Genomic DNA, 13230 nt, shown 5'->3' on the forward strand with positions numbered 1-13230 from the left:
TTGTTGTGGTTGCGGTTTCGGTCGCTTGCCGGCTGTATGTTGATTGTACTTTTCTTCAATATTTCTCTGTCTTTAGTCCTTTATGTTCTTACGTTGGTCTACGTTGGTCAAGTACTGCTTGCAAGATTTGTCTGTAAAAGAAACTACTTTCTTCTTTCTTCTTAATGAATGCTAAAAAAGTTCTTCTTAATGAATGCTAAAAAAAAGTTCTTCTTAATATGCAAGCGTCGTGACTTTGTTAAATCTATTGTTTGGCTTTGGTGAACCTTATGTGCCAATATTTAAATACGACGTGCAACACTGTACAGAAAAGAAAAGCTGCTTTCATGCATGTATTGAAAGTTGTTACTACTCAGCAGCCTACTCAGCAGCAGGGAAATCTACCCCACCTTTCTTTGATTACACCCTGAGAAACCGGACCTGGCAGTAGAACACACATGCAGTTCCTTTCTACATCAAATGTAACATCTCAATGACATTTCTTTTTTTACTTTTCCCCTTACCTCTGCAAGATTATCTTTCAAAAAAATTCCTCTGTAAGACTGCAACCTCATCATGTGCAGTAAAAATTTCATTCCTTTTACCCTTCCCTTTCATTTCACCCCTTTCTTTAATCCCTGAGAATAAGGAATCGTTGGATATAATACAAGAAAAACAATAAAACGACAAGAAAGGAAGAGGTATCACTGTACAGTAAACCATTAAAGATAATCACGCATTAGGTGTTTTACCGTACCAAGGGCTATCGCACTATCACTATAAAATGGGGGGCACTGTACTCGTTTCGTTTGAATTCCTGTGCCCTTTTGGGAGACAAAACAAAAATCTCCTATCCAATAGAGAAAGAGTTTAGTACAAAACAAAAAAACCAAAAAAGGGTAGATAATGAAGAAGGGGAAGTGGTCCAAGGAAGAGGATAACTTGATCAAGAACCACGTTGAGAAGTATGGCATTGGCCGTAGCTGGCAGGCGTTGTCCAACACTCTAGGTTTGTATTTTTGAACCCAGTCACCATCACCAATCATTTTGAGCTTCTGACCTGTGAGGCTGTGATATCACTGCTTGTTCGGCTTGGAAATGATCTGTGCCTTTGAACTCCAAACTTTTCAGTTCTCTGTTCTTCTGTACAGGCGTTTATGAGCACTAGTAGTAGATATGTAGTACCACTGTACCAGTTCAATGTGCATTATTTAGCACGAAAATTGCAAGTATGTGCATTGCGCAATGCTTCTGTTCGTACTCATGTTCAAGTTTTAGTGCGCTCATTAGTTTATGACTTAATTTTCTTGGTGTATGACTTCAAGTTTTTTATGGTTCAATGCAGGGCTGAAGCGGTGTGGCCGGAGCTGCCGTTCCCGGTGGCTGAACTACCTCCGACCGGGGCTGAAGCACGGAAATTTCACGCTGGCCGAGGAGAGGATCATCTGCGAGATGTACAGCAAGAGGGGAAGCTGGTAAGGCTCACACGAACCCATTCTTCCTTGTCTGCAACTGACAGGCAAGGCTTCCCATTAACACCACTGATCTCCAGGACTATTCTTCAGAAAGTTAATTCTTTCCCATGTTCATGTTGAATCTTGATCTTGTTCTGCAAGAACTGCACCCTGTTAATCACTGATCTGATCGAGCATATGAATCAAACTGCTGTTTATCGAACTGAAATTTAACGTCAGTTGCATCAAATGTAGTGTTAGTGCATCCTGCTCTGCTTCTAGTGCAGAGAAATTAAGCACTGTTTTGCTTGTTGATCAATGACCACCATCACTGACATGCTACAAATTTCTTCTAACAGCTGGTCCGTCATCGCTGCCCAGCTACCGGGGAGGACAGACCTCGCCATCAAGAACTACTGGAACAGCACGCTCAAGAAGAAGAACCCGGCGGCGAGAACCCCCCCGGCCTGCAGCACGTCGTCCGACGCCGGGACGCCGGCGCGGGACCTGCAGCTGGTTGCCTACAGCAGCGAGGAGAGCTCCACGGCAGGGTCCAGCCCTGCCAATGCCAAGCCCGTCTTGGCCGACCCGCCGCCGGTTCCGGTCGTCACCGACGGCCAAGGACCGATCGCGGCAGTCCCGGTTAGCCGGCCGGTGAGGATCGAGCAGAAGCAGGCCATGGTGAGCCGATCGCGTCTGGAGAAGCAGCAGCAGCCGCCGCCACCGGCGTGTGATCAGACCGGCGAGAGGATCATGGACATCGTCTGCGCTCCTATGTCTCCTGTTCCTCTGAGCTTCATTGAACCGGAGGAGCTGGCCTGCATCTACGAGTTCGATGATATCGATAGCTTCTTGCCGTGGTTTGATCATCACTAATCTAACTGTATCGTCGTAGTCGTAGCTCCATGATTAGTTCACACCTTAGAGTTAAGTTACCAATAGTGGTCAAAATTTAGCTGCAGGATTTGTCATGTGTGTGCGTGTGTCCTGTCTCTGTTATCTGTGCGTTTTACTGTGGAATTAGCAGAGTCTGCTGTTTAGGATTGGGGAATGTTGTAGTGTGACCCTTAAAGAAAGCTGTGCGTTGATCCAGTCATTTCACCTTTTCTTTGTTTCTGAACATTGCACATGGTTCTTCTTCAGCCATTTTCGTCTTTACTGACAAGACATTTGGGAGATCAGTCTTACATGCCAGTGGCTCAGTGCCTTTTATTTTCATTCTGCTTTAACTTGTTCTGTTTTGGATCCAGCATATGCATCATTGCAAACAGTGCAAAGTTGTTCCAACTTTGAATTCAGCAAGTAGTTTTCACATACAACATGTTCTTTTACCTTGCAATCTTACAAACAAGAAAAAAGAATACCGCCAAGAATAAAAACAAGAAAAGAATATTTGGTTCTAAAAACAACCAGAAACTGTTGAACCCATCAGGTAACCGGGTCAAACGTGGTCAAAACTCCCGGCCTTTTTAACCATGGTGCACAGATCCTTCAGAGTTCAGATTTAAGTGCTTGAGTACCCGACCTCCTCCTTCTTGCAGTGTGGAACAACGATCTTCGGAGCATCAACGTGCATCCTCAGGGAGCTGAATTCCAGAGCGAAGATGGGCTTTGATAGCAAGACCGAAATGCTCTGGCTTTGCGCATATGAGTCAGCTAACGTGTTGGATCCCGCGCTGTTGATCTTGCCATCAGAACACTCCTGTAGCTCTGTGGTTGTAGGATTCCAAATCCGAGCAGGCTTTACAGGACGCACCCTGTGCAAGAAAAACATTTACTTAGAAAGGGAATTATATGTTAAAGAGATAAACGTTATGTCATCGATCAATGTATATCTCAGGACGTCCAGAGAGTATGATCATGCCATCACCTGCATTCTACTTGGCAGGAGTACTTGAGAAGATCAGGATGGTCCTCAGTCTGTCCACTGAAATTTGCAGAACAAGTGAGCCATGTTCATGTTCTGTGACACATCAAAGAGAAATAATAGTATATATTTTGACGAGGATTTTTATGCTTTCTCTAAAGAAATCTGCGCGTGGCTACGTAAAGCATTTATAGTACGTCTATTTTACAAGTTTTTTTGGGGGGCCTGTCAGTTTTTCTTTTGAGAAATTATGGAGGCCATCCGGGGTTTGTTTCACCTAACCTGAAGCTTGGAAGCGACATTCTGATTGCTGGGCCCATCCACTTGTGGTGCCTATGTGATCCTGTTGTCACTTCACATGATCAGAAAGTGAAATTAAGCATTGGATCAACAAAGTGAAGCTTTGTGAGTCCCGTTTCGAGAGAGGGAAAAAAGAGATAAGGTTAGGAAGATGTTATTCGGAAAGACGTTTTGGCAATCTCAAGTGTCTGTCATCGATCGGTTTTCAGTGATGAAGCGAGATAAACGTGCCTACAGATCGCAGTACGGACTAGGATAACTGAATCACAAAATGAGGCGAATGTATGGTTCTTGATGAGCCTAGATGCCTAACTAGTTGCTAAAGCTGGGGGGAAACATACCTTTTCCATGTTTTATGGTGTAACTGAAAAGTTCAGGCTATTTTACAGAAAAATGATTTTCTGTAAAATAGATCGCATGACATCAAGGCAATAGGCAGATAAAGAGGGGCCAGAATCAGAATTACCTGTGAGCGGCATGCTGATGTTGCACAAGTGCTTAGTGGATGAGCCTTTGGTCTCGCAAATCTCAATCTCGCGGCGGCTCTCCTGCTTGGGGACGGTCGAGCCTATTCCGAGCACGCTCAGGAAGCTGTTCGATTCCACCAAGGGTTTGTTTCCTAGCGCAGAAGCCTCAGTCTGCCCCATGTGACAGGCAGGTTACGAATCTCACGAAGACAGGCATTTATCAACGCAAGGTTAATCACACAAGCACCCTGAAGCCTGAACACCGACCCTGCCTCTGATGCGCAGGCCGTCACTCAAGTACCTTTGAGAATGTTGCGACATGGCTTGGGAGGCCTACTTCCTGCAAGCAAGAATGGGGATGGCTTCAATCAGTTAGGGGAAAAAGGAGGCAACAGGATTTCAGAAAGATCAGAGAGGAAGGAATCCCAGTGGCACACCTTGCGGCCGTGCCGGCAAGCTTCGACGCTGTTCACCAGCACCCTTGCTGCCCACCTGATGAAAATAGGTTCAGGTTCAGAATTTCAGACTTAGCAGGAACCACTGAAGTACTCCTGGGTTTCAGGCAAAAAAAGGGGGGGAACTATCCTAAAGAAAAAGAATTCCAATGTTGATAACTCAATTAGTTTTAGCTTTCATCTGCCTCTGTTTGCCACATGCGCATATTCCTCATGTGACTGATCTCCCATTCAGGCTGGTGAGCTGCGCACCGCAACTTGGCCACGCGGAGCGGAGCCGGTACGGTGCAGCGCACCTGGCCGGCCGGCCGGCCTGCCGACCCCAGGCAGGCAGCCCACCGATTCCCGCAAATAATTGAAGGGCCGCAAGGCGAAAGTCCGTGCGATCAAGTACACCCAAACCCAAGTGGGGGTTGTTTGTTTATTCCCGCGGGCTCGATCGCTCACCCGGCCCTGGCGCGCTCGAGGTCTCGAGGCTTTTCTAATGCAAGTTGGTTTGGGTGTCTACGGCGAGTCGGCGGCGAGCTGTGATGCCCACTGCAGTCTGGTGATCACGTCCCCTGGACGGCTGAACCCAAGCAGGCGAAGCAGCAGCAGCTAGCAGAGTCGAAGCAGGGGAGGGGAGGGGAGTAGAGCAGAGCGGCGGACTCACGCGCAGGAGGTCGGCGGGTTCCACACAATGCCGGCGATCACCACGAGCTGCAGGCGCAAAGAGGAGAGGAACGCGAGGATCATCATCATCATCAGCAGCAGCAGCAGCAGCATGGCCGGAGAATGAAGAGACGGAGGCGTACCTCGTCGAAGGCGCCGGCGGGGCTGTCGTGGTAGCGCGCGAGGAACATGCCGCCGAGCGTGTAGCCGAAGGCCTCGACGAGGCGCAGGCCCCGGGGCACAAAGGCGCGCGCCGTCGACGCCTTCACCAAATGCAGCTGGTACAATGCGCTGCAGGCCATCACAATCGCAAGAAAAACACCATCACACACTCGAGCTCCTGCACAGACGCGATCATTGCAGACGGCAAAAACAGAGCTAGCTAGCTGTGCGGCCTTGCCTGCCCTTGAACACCCACGGCGGTCCGTGCCGGTACCCCGCGCAGGGCTCCTCCTTCTCCGGCGCCATGGATCCTCCAGCTCGTTCTCGCTCCTCTCTCGAGTCGCACACGCAGCAGCCGACGAGCTCTCTCCAAGAAGCAACAAGAAGAATGGGGCAGGGAGGGGGGAGTCAAACAAAGGCCCGGATTTATAGGTGGTGAATGGTGATGTGAGCAGGCAGGAAGCGAGCGAGGGGTGGGAGGGGCAAGGGGCGATGAATGCTGATGCACTGACTGATGCTGGGACGCAGGGCAAGGCTTAAACAAGTGCTGATTATTGCGGCTTTCAGAGGAGCGAGGCAGGGAAGGGATGCCATGAGAGAGGGGAGGGGATGGATGTGCGAGGACCTTATCCGGTGGCCAGGTGGCGGCAGACTAGAGGCCCGGGGTGGGGTGACGTCACCGGGTGGAGATCTCCGTGCGGGGTCCACGCGGTCTCGCCTCACAGTCCGTGCCCGATTGCTGGTCGACTGGGGAGTCGGGAGTCGAGACCATACCGGGAGTGTGGCCGTTTGTTTGCGGCTGCTGTTTTTTTTGTCAACGACGGCGATGAACGGAGAGCGATGATTGATCTTGAGCCGGAGTGAAAGCAGCAGTGGAATGGAGAGCCCCGGCACTGTGCGTGCCGGGTGTGTCGTGTGCGCAGGTGCAGAGCATGCTGGAGCCGTGCTAGAAGGGAAGGATGCAGCAGCGGTCGGCGTCGAGTGCTGGGGAAACGGACAAGAACGTTGCTAGCATTTAAACAGTTCTAAACAGTTTCGTAGTGCAGTACGTATCCCCTTGGCATTTAAATAGACCGGCCATTCTGTTTGTAGTGCTCCTTGCCTCTTTAACCACTGAAATGAAATGGCGAGACTCCCCCTACTCATGCTGACAGCGAGGGAGGGTTAGTCGGTGGCAGGGGAGACTGACGGGGGCCGTTCGTTTCACCGATCCAAGCAAACGGAGCTAGGCGACCAGAGGGCAGCGCGGGGCCGCACGAGTCTGAACTCTGAACCCAATCCCTCGCCGCAGCATCGTTGGAGGCGGCGCGGATTCTCTGCCGTGCTGAAGGAAAGTCACCAAAAAGCACAGTTAAATGAGGCTAGATGAACAGTACCCTGCCTTTATTCGCTGTAGCACGGGTACCGTGCCGATTTTCACTGTGCACACAACACTGTAGCGGTGGTACTGTACCAGGAGATCTCATCCATCCATCCGCGAACGAACGGCCTACAACCCACCTAAAGTTACTGCTACAGTGATTCTCTGACTTGCCTTCAGCAGAGTCAGAGAATCCACGGCGTGTTGGAGGAGCATCAGGCTCCAAGCCTCTCCCACGGCGCGTTGCACCGTGGGCGCACGACCAACCTACCTAACCCATCCTGCGCCAGTGCGGGAAGCACCATCCAGTAGCCCAAGCGACCGCGGCGTCCGTCCGCAGGCGTAAGGCAGGCGCCGAGCCGATCGCACGCGCTCGGCAACCGGGGAATCAAAAATCTTTCGATCATCTGTGCCTCTCCATTCTTGCAAAGACAGTCCACACTTTCGAGTTCTAAAAAAAAAGATCAATTTCAGTTCTACTCCTGTAAGCAACAGTATCTGGTCCACTACCATCTCTGAGGCTGAGCAACATCCATGCACGAGACTAGTGTAATGTGGTGACATCTGCTGGAGGATAACTGGATAAGGCTACGACACGAAGAAGCTGACTAGCCGCGGAGGCGGCCGATGAAACTGGCGGCCGGCGTGGGTAGAGCTGGGACTGGGCCGTGCGGTGCTGCCGCGGTCCGGCCTTCTCGTGCCTCGTGCCGTACACGCTAGGAGCATCGTGTCCGTATTGGCATGGCACCGCAAGTTTTTTATCAGGTCCAAGCACGACTCGCGGAACACTGGCACATCTTCGTACCATGCCAGCCTAAATACGACTCTCACAATACATATATTTATTTTTTATTAGTGTTCATTTCCTGTGCACATAATTTTTTTACAAGGCACCTCGCGGGTTGCCGGGCTTGCTGCTCCAACCAGCAAAAGCTGCAGCCTGCAAGTATTAAATGGGACGGCAGCGAACGAGCCAGGGGCTCGTTGGTAACGCTCGCAGCGGCGAGACTGCCCTCAGCGTTCGATCCCTACGATTGCAACGCTGGTATCGCACTTGGGTGTACGGTGCAGCACCCTGACAAGAACAGTCTCTGTTTGGATTGATTCCAAACGTCCGCCTCTCATGCGCGAAGCTACAATTGGAACATGACGCGCCCGTCGCTATGGAGTGAGAGGATTCTGGTGATTTCAAGAAGGACATGGTCTTCAGATCTGAGTGTAGTTGTAGGTTTGTTTGTACACAAATGATGTGAGTGGTGTGCATGTATTGAGTAAGTGTGCGTGTGTATGAACACATACTACAACTGTACCCAGAGGCGTTAAAAAAAAACTGGGGACGGACAGCCAGACGGAGGAACGAAGCCGACGGGAGACCTGGGCCGGGCCGAGACCTACGGGAGTTTTTGGGCTGCGCAAATTGCTTTATCTGGTGGGAACGCTCGGAATCAGATGGTCTAAAGTGCGAACGGGCCAGGTTAGATCCCAAGCCCAACTGTCTGCATATTCTCCCTCTCAAGTCTCGAGAACTTTTGATTCGCTTAACTGTTCAATGTCTGCCATCAATCTCTACAGACTGATTTTGTAGTGTTAACACCACCTAAACAGATTTAATATTTGCAAGTTGTCCTTTCAATTCTACGCCATGGTCAGGCCGTCAGGGTTAATAGTAAAAACAACGAATATCCAAGCATAATTATTAGTCTAATTGCAGGATGTACCTCATCTTACACCAAGCTACTAAATTTTGAAGCATACGTTTGAACTAAACAGGACAGCTGGATCTCTACCCTCTAGCAATCAGCATTGGCAGCATGTCAGCATATGCCAAAATCTGAAAGGTATGCACCTACAAAAAAAAGAACTGTGAAATCGTGAAAGTCGGTAGATATAAAAGCTCAAAAGACAACAACCGAACCAATTTCCATGAATCGTCTGTTAAACAACAGTGTAGTTGCGAGTACCAATCTGTGAGATGTAGGAGACGTACACAGAATGGAGCACAAAGCCAATTGGTGGATGAAAAAGGCAAGCTTAGTCCCACAATGACCTTAACTCATCCACACATAATTACTTTTTTTTCAAAAAAAAACTTCATCAGCGCAGAATTACCAGTAACAAGCAAGAAAGAAAAACTTAACTGCAGTTTCCCTCCCATGAGCATGATACCACTAGTGTAGTACACCACCAGGCCCAGTTGAATGATGGCAATTGGCATACTAGCCATGTTTAAACATATCAGAAACCATTCCTTCCAGTGAATTAACAGAAATATCTATAGATAACATTAGCATAGCATTGCCACTGAAAATAAAACTACAGGTAGTTCCGTGCCAACACAGATTTGTACTAATAGATTCCAAGAGAATATCAACCTAGATGATTTATTAACATGGTATTTTTCTTACTAGCACATAGAGGTACACATACTGGCTCAAATGCCTGTCCATTGCCAATTAAACAAATTCAGGATACTTGTGAAAGCAGCAATTATTTTTCAATCTTTATTCAGAACAAATGGTTCCTGATAATCGAAGTACTTCATTGGAGGCCCTCTTAGTTTCTTGTAGATTGCACAAATCTGTTGGTGTTCTAATGACCAAATCTCAAAATCAAGAGGGAAAATTAGTTTACATGAGCGTAGAGTCAGATCACCAAATATCAAATGAATATTTGGAGGACATAAATAAATATTAGTATCAGTTTATCAGCAACATACAACCAGCAAAGTTGTGATGTATATACAAGTCAAACATGGAGGATTGACTAGAAGAGAGAAAAATCAGTTAGATTGTAAAAAAAGAGGAGATTTTCTGTCACTTCTGTTTCAAAATTGAAATGATTCCTACACTATTGCTGGATTTGTGTCAAATAATGCCTCTAAAAGATAGCAAATTGGAAACTAAAAGAAGTGCCGTAAAGATCTGAAATTCTAGTTACAGATTCCTCTATGCCTCATCAAGGGGGATGAGAAAGAACCTGGAATCCTTCTTCAGGATGCCAATGCACATCCCAACATCTGTGATGACAAAATCGTATCCAAAACAGAGCCGATAGTGAAGCTCCTCCACCTAGGCAAACTAGTGGCTAGCAGGTGTCATGCGATTAACATTACAGGTTATCAATTTACCTATAAGGAGGGATAAACAGCTATAAGTTGGTAATCACTTATGTGCAGCTCAAACTTATAATTACTATAAAAAGGTTAAGGGAGGTGATGATCGTACCTTGAAATTTACACTTCAATTACAGAGATAAAGATGTATTCTCATTTAACACTAAAGTGGGGACTGTGCTATCCCTGTTGGGCTGGGCCATTCTTATAAGGCCCCACTGTCAAAAAATGTTTAGTCAGAATGTCATAGCTACACAAAGCTTCATCCATTTGTGGAATCCATTGAAGACCGATATTTTTCTGGGAGGAACTTCCGATGGTGTCGATATTTCCCACCAGTGAAAACAGATGTCAACAGGGAAGAAGTAGAAGCTTCTAGGGAGAAATGATTCTCATCAATTTTGGAAAGGTAAAACCCAGCTCTGCTTACCTCACCTCTCTGCAATAGCCTCCTAACTACAGAATTTAGCATACGGGAGTCAGGGGCACAACCATTCTCCTGCATGGACAGAAACAGACTATCGGACTCTTCTAGCAACCCTTCTTCTATAAAATGTACCATCACTAAGGTGTAGGTTACAACATCAGGCGCCAATCTATTGGCCAAGATATAAGAAAACAGATTCATGGCCTCTCCCTTTCTGCCACCTTTAAGCAGTGTGCCAATCATTATGTTTAAAGTCCCAATTTCCAGCTGAAAACCTTTTGAGCATAGGTTCTGAAACATTTGGAGCGCTTCGTCAACATAATTATTTTTGCAAAGTCCTCTGAGAATTATGCAGTATGTGATAACATCCAATGGCACCTCATCCATGGTCATACTGAGATAGAGTATTTTAGCACTAGCAGCCTGACCACTCTGAAATAATGCTTGCAGTACTATACTATGTGTAACAGTTCCAGGCGTAACTCCTTTGTTCAACATTTCCCTGACCAAGGCAAAGGCTTCATTTACTCTTCCAATCATGCAGAAGCCATTGATCAATGTATCATAGGTAACAGCACCAGGTTTCAAGCCAACTGATACCATAACATCAAGTAATTTCATGGCCTCGTCCATCTTACCAGCTAAGCAATAACCATTTATTAGTGTAGTATAGGTAATGACATTAGGCTCCTCCCCTGCATGTTCCATTAAGTCAAAAAGACTTTGGGCTTCTGCGACCATTCTTGATTTGCACAGATCACCCATTATTGTATTGAAGAACACTATGTCAGGACATATACCTCTATTCACCATTTCAAAAAATAATGCCTTGGCCTTCTCCCAATTGCCACAGGTACAAAAACCATGAATTAGGGTGTTAAAAATTATGATATTAGGATGCAATCCGCGACTGATCATCTGATGAATAGTAACATAGCATCATCCAGTTGACCTATCTTGCAAAGTCCATCAACTAATGTTCCATAGGTGACAATATCAGGTCTCAAGCCTTGATGCTGCATTTTGTTAAATATAACCATTGCAGCATCAACCATATCATGCTTAACATATGCACATATTAAAATGTTGAAGACATGATTATCAGGTTCAACGTGATTTTCTACCATCAAATCATAGAGATTATGTACATCAAAAAGAGATCCTTCAGTGGCATACCCATGAAGCAGAACACTATAGGCGGTGGCATCTGGTTTTGGGCCCCTCTGGATCATAGAATCAAAAATCTTTCTGGCTTCAGAACACCGTCCACTCTTGCAATGATATTCCATCAATGCGGTATAGATAACAGTATCTGGTTCAACACAAGCTCGGGACATTTCTTGGAAAATTCTATCTGCCTTGTCCCCCTGTCCCAATGAGCAATATCCATGCACAAGACTAGTATATGTGGTGCAGTCTGGTGTCACACCATCTTCAATCATCCTACGCAGGAACTTCTCAGCCCTGTCCATTGCTTGAGCTTTGCACAGACCATCAATAATTGAGCTGTAAGTTACAAGGTTTGGTGAAATCCCACGTTCCAGCATTTCATGAAACAGGGCCAGAGCTTCATCTACGTCACCCTGTTTACAGAAACCATCGATGACAGTATTGAATGACACCACAGTTGGAGGGCTGCTATGTACCTCGTCATCCATCATGTAGAGCAGCTCTAGAGCCTCCTGACTTTTCTTCTGCTCGCAGAGCCCCTTGAGCAGAACCGAGTAGGAGAACACATTGGGTGTGCAGTCAAGCTCAGGCATCTGCCGGAGCATGATGTCCATTGCGTCCCCGATCTTCTTTTGGGCGCAGAGGGCCTTGAGCAGGTTGGTGAAGGTGATGGTCTCCGCCCTCCAGCCCGTCTTGAGGACACGGCCAAGGGCGGCGAATCCGAGGTCCAGGCGGCCCAGGCGGCGGCAGCAGCCGATGAGGAGGCCGTAGGTGTGCACGGTGGGTGCCACCTTGTCGGTCCCGGCCCTGGCGACGCGGTTGAAGAGGGAGACGGCGAGCGCGGGGCCATCGCGCGAGACGACGGCGAGGAGGCAGTTGATGGCGCGGATCGAGGCCGGCCTGGCCTGGGGGAGCAACTCGTCGAACAGGTGGAGGGCGTCCTCGGCGCCGATGTCCCCCGCGCGGTACCGATCTACGACGATGTGCTCCAAGAGGGCGCCGCCGGAGGCTTGGGGGCGGCGGAACATATACCCGGCCTGCCAGCGAGGCGGGAGCGGTGGCGAGGCGTGGGGAATCTATAGAGAGGAGGGCGGCGGCGGCGTGTCGGGGTGGGTGGCGGCGGCGGGATGCCGCTGCCCGCGGCGGCCGTGCTCCACGCTGCAGCCGCAATGGCGGGATACGCGCCTAGCGCCGCTTGGGGAGGCGGCGGGATGGGCAGACGGCGGCGGCGGTAGCACGCGCGCTTGGGCGTGGCCGTCGGCGTGGCGGCTGACGGCAGTGACGAGGGGAGGGAAAAGAAAGGGGACGGTGTAGAGCAGACATGGAGGCTGTCCGTTTTTGCGTTTTGTTTCTTTTTGTTGGAGAAACAAAGCAAGTGATGCGCTAATTTGCAAGCTAAAAACATCATAATGAGATGTTATAATTCCTAGGATTTTTTTATCTTCCCCTATTTGGAGTGCAATTATTTTATTACCCTTATTTTTCTAACTTTGTGATTTTGCCCTCGACTATTCACATGTCACTGTAATTTTGCCCTTGGTCCTTGCATATTTACCCCTGTTTTGACCATTGACTAGGGGCAAAATGATGTGAACCCGTGGGGTTAAATTCCAATCTTTCGATGAGAGAAGGTGGGGATAACTCGATTGGTGGATGGAGACGACGTTCACAGCCCGACTGCAGCCTTCCAAGGATGTTGCGCCTTAGCAATCAATACACCACCTTCAACGGCTGCCGCGATCTTGTGGAGCGCGTCATTCGACCACTAGGGCACTCATCCTGCAAGCAATCAAGAACTAGCAAGAATAAGTATAATAAGTACCGAA

General features: G+C 48.2%; 3 protein-coding genes across 4 annotated transcripts; 1 reads left to right on the forward strand and 2 right to left on the reverse strand.

Annotated features, from left to right (window-relative positions):
- Positions 1–885: 885 nt before the first annotated feature.
- Positions 886–2504, forward strand: LOC101762856 (transcription factor RAX2). Its single transcript, XM_014805794.2, has 3 exons — positions 886–988; positions 1325–1454; positions 1793–2504. The coding sequence occupies exons 1-3, from the start codon at positions 886–888 to the stop codon at positions 2307–2309; spliced, it is 750 nt and encodes a 249-aa protein (XP_014661280.1). The 3' UTR covers positions 2310–2504.
- A 183-nt stretch (positions 2505–2687) lies between these two features.
- On the reverse strand, positions 2688–5907 carry LOC101771073 (protein NEOXANTHIN-DEFICIENT 1). Of its 2 annotated transcripts, none has more exons than XM_012843112.3 (9): positions 5574–5907; positions 5317–5464; positions 5175–5221; positions 4505–4559; positions 4369–4407; positions 4067–4238; positions 3583–3652; positions 3304–3360; positions 2688–3190 (listed from the first exon to the last, which is right to left on the reverse strand). In XM_012843112.3, the coding sequence occupies exons 1-9, from the start codon at positions 5639–5641 to the stop codon at positions 2938–2940; spliced, it is 909 nt and encodes a 302-aa protein (XP_012698566.1). In that variant the 5' UTR covers positions 5642–5907; the 3' UTR covers positions 2688–2937. The 2 variants fall into 2 exon arrangements, with proteins under 2 accessions (XP_012698566.1, XP_004982712.1); XM_004982655.4 differs by having other exon boundaries at positions 3583–3643; positions 5574–5906.
- A 2394-nt stretch (positions 5908–8301) lies between these two features.
- On the reverse strand, positions 8302–12730 carry LOC101771465 (protein Rf1, mitochondrial-like). The gene is given in 3 exon segments (XM_022823517.1): positions 8302–9822; positions 9920–11157; positions 11160–12730. Coding segments are annotated over 2 exon segments (2361 nt in total). The 5' UTR covers positions 12433–12730; the 3' UTR covers positions 8302–9822; positions 9920–10069.
- Between the last annotated feature and the right edge of the window lie 500 nt (positions 12731–13230).

Source organism: Setaria italica, chromosome IX, assembly GCF_000263155.2.
Source record: "Setaria italica strain Yugu1 chromosome IX, Setaria_italica_v2.0, whole genome shotgun sequence".
NCBI lineage: Eukaryota > Viridiplantae > Streptophyta > Magnoliopsida > Poales > Poaceae > Setaria > Setaria italica.

Excerpts from the sequence above, each read along its gene's own strand:
- LOC101762856 (XM_014805794.2), top strand. The coding sequence starts at position 886 with ATGAAGAAGGGGAAGTGGTCCAAGGAAGAGGATAACTTGATCAAGAAC. Across the intron at positions 989-1,324 it reads GGCGTTGTCCAACACTCTAG|GGCTGAAGCGGTGTGGCCGG; the intron begins GTTTGTATTTTT and ends GGTTCAATGCAG. Across the intron at positions 1,455-1,792 it reads TACAGCAAGAGGGGAAGCTG|CTGGTCCGTCATCGCTGCCC; the intron begins GTAAGGCTCACA and ends TTCTTCTAACAG.
- LOC101771073 (XM_012843112.3), bottom strand. The coding sequence starts at position 5,641 with ATGGCGCCGGAGAAGGAGGAGCCCTGCGCGGGGTACCGGCACGGACCG. Across the intron at positions 4,560-5,174 it reads AACCCGCCGACCTCCTGCGC|GTGGGCAGCAAGGGTGCTGG; the intron begins GTGAGTCCGCCG and ends TATTTTCATCAG. Across the intron at positions 4,408-4,504 it reads CTTGCCGGCACGGCCGCAAG|GAAGTAGGCCTCCCAAGCCA; the intron begins GTGTGCCACTGG and ends TCTTGCTTGCAG.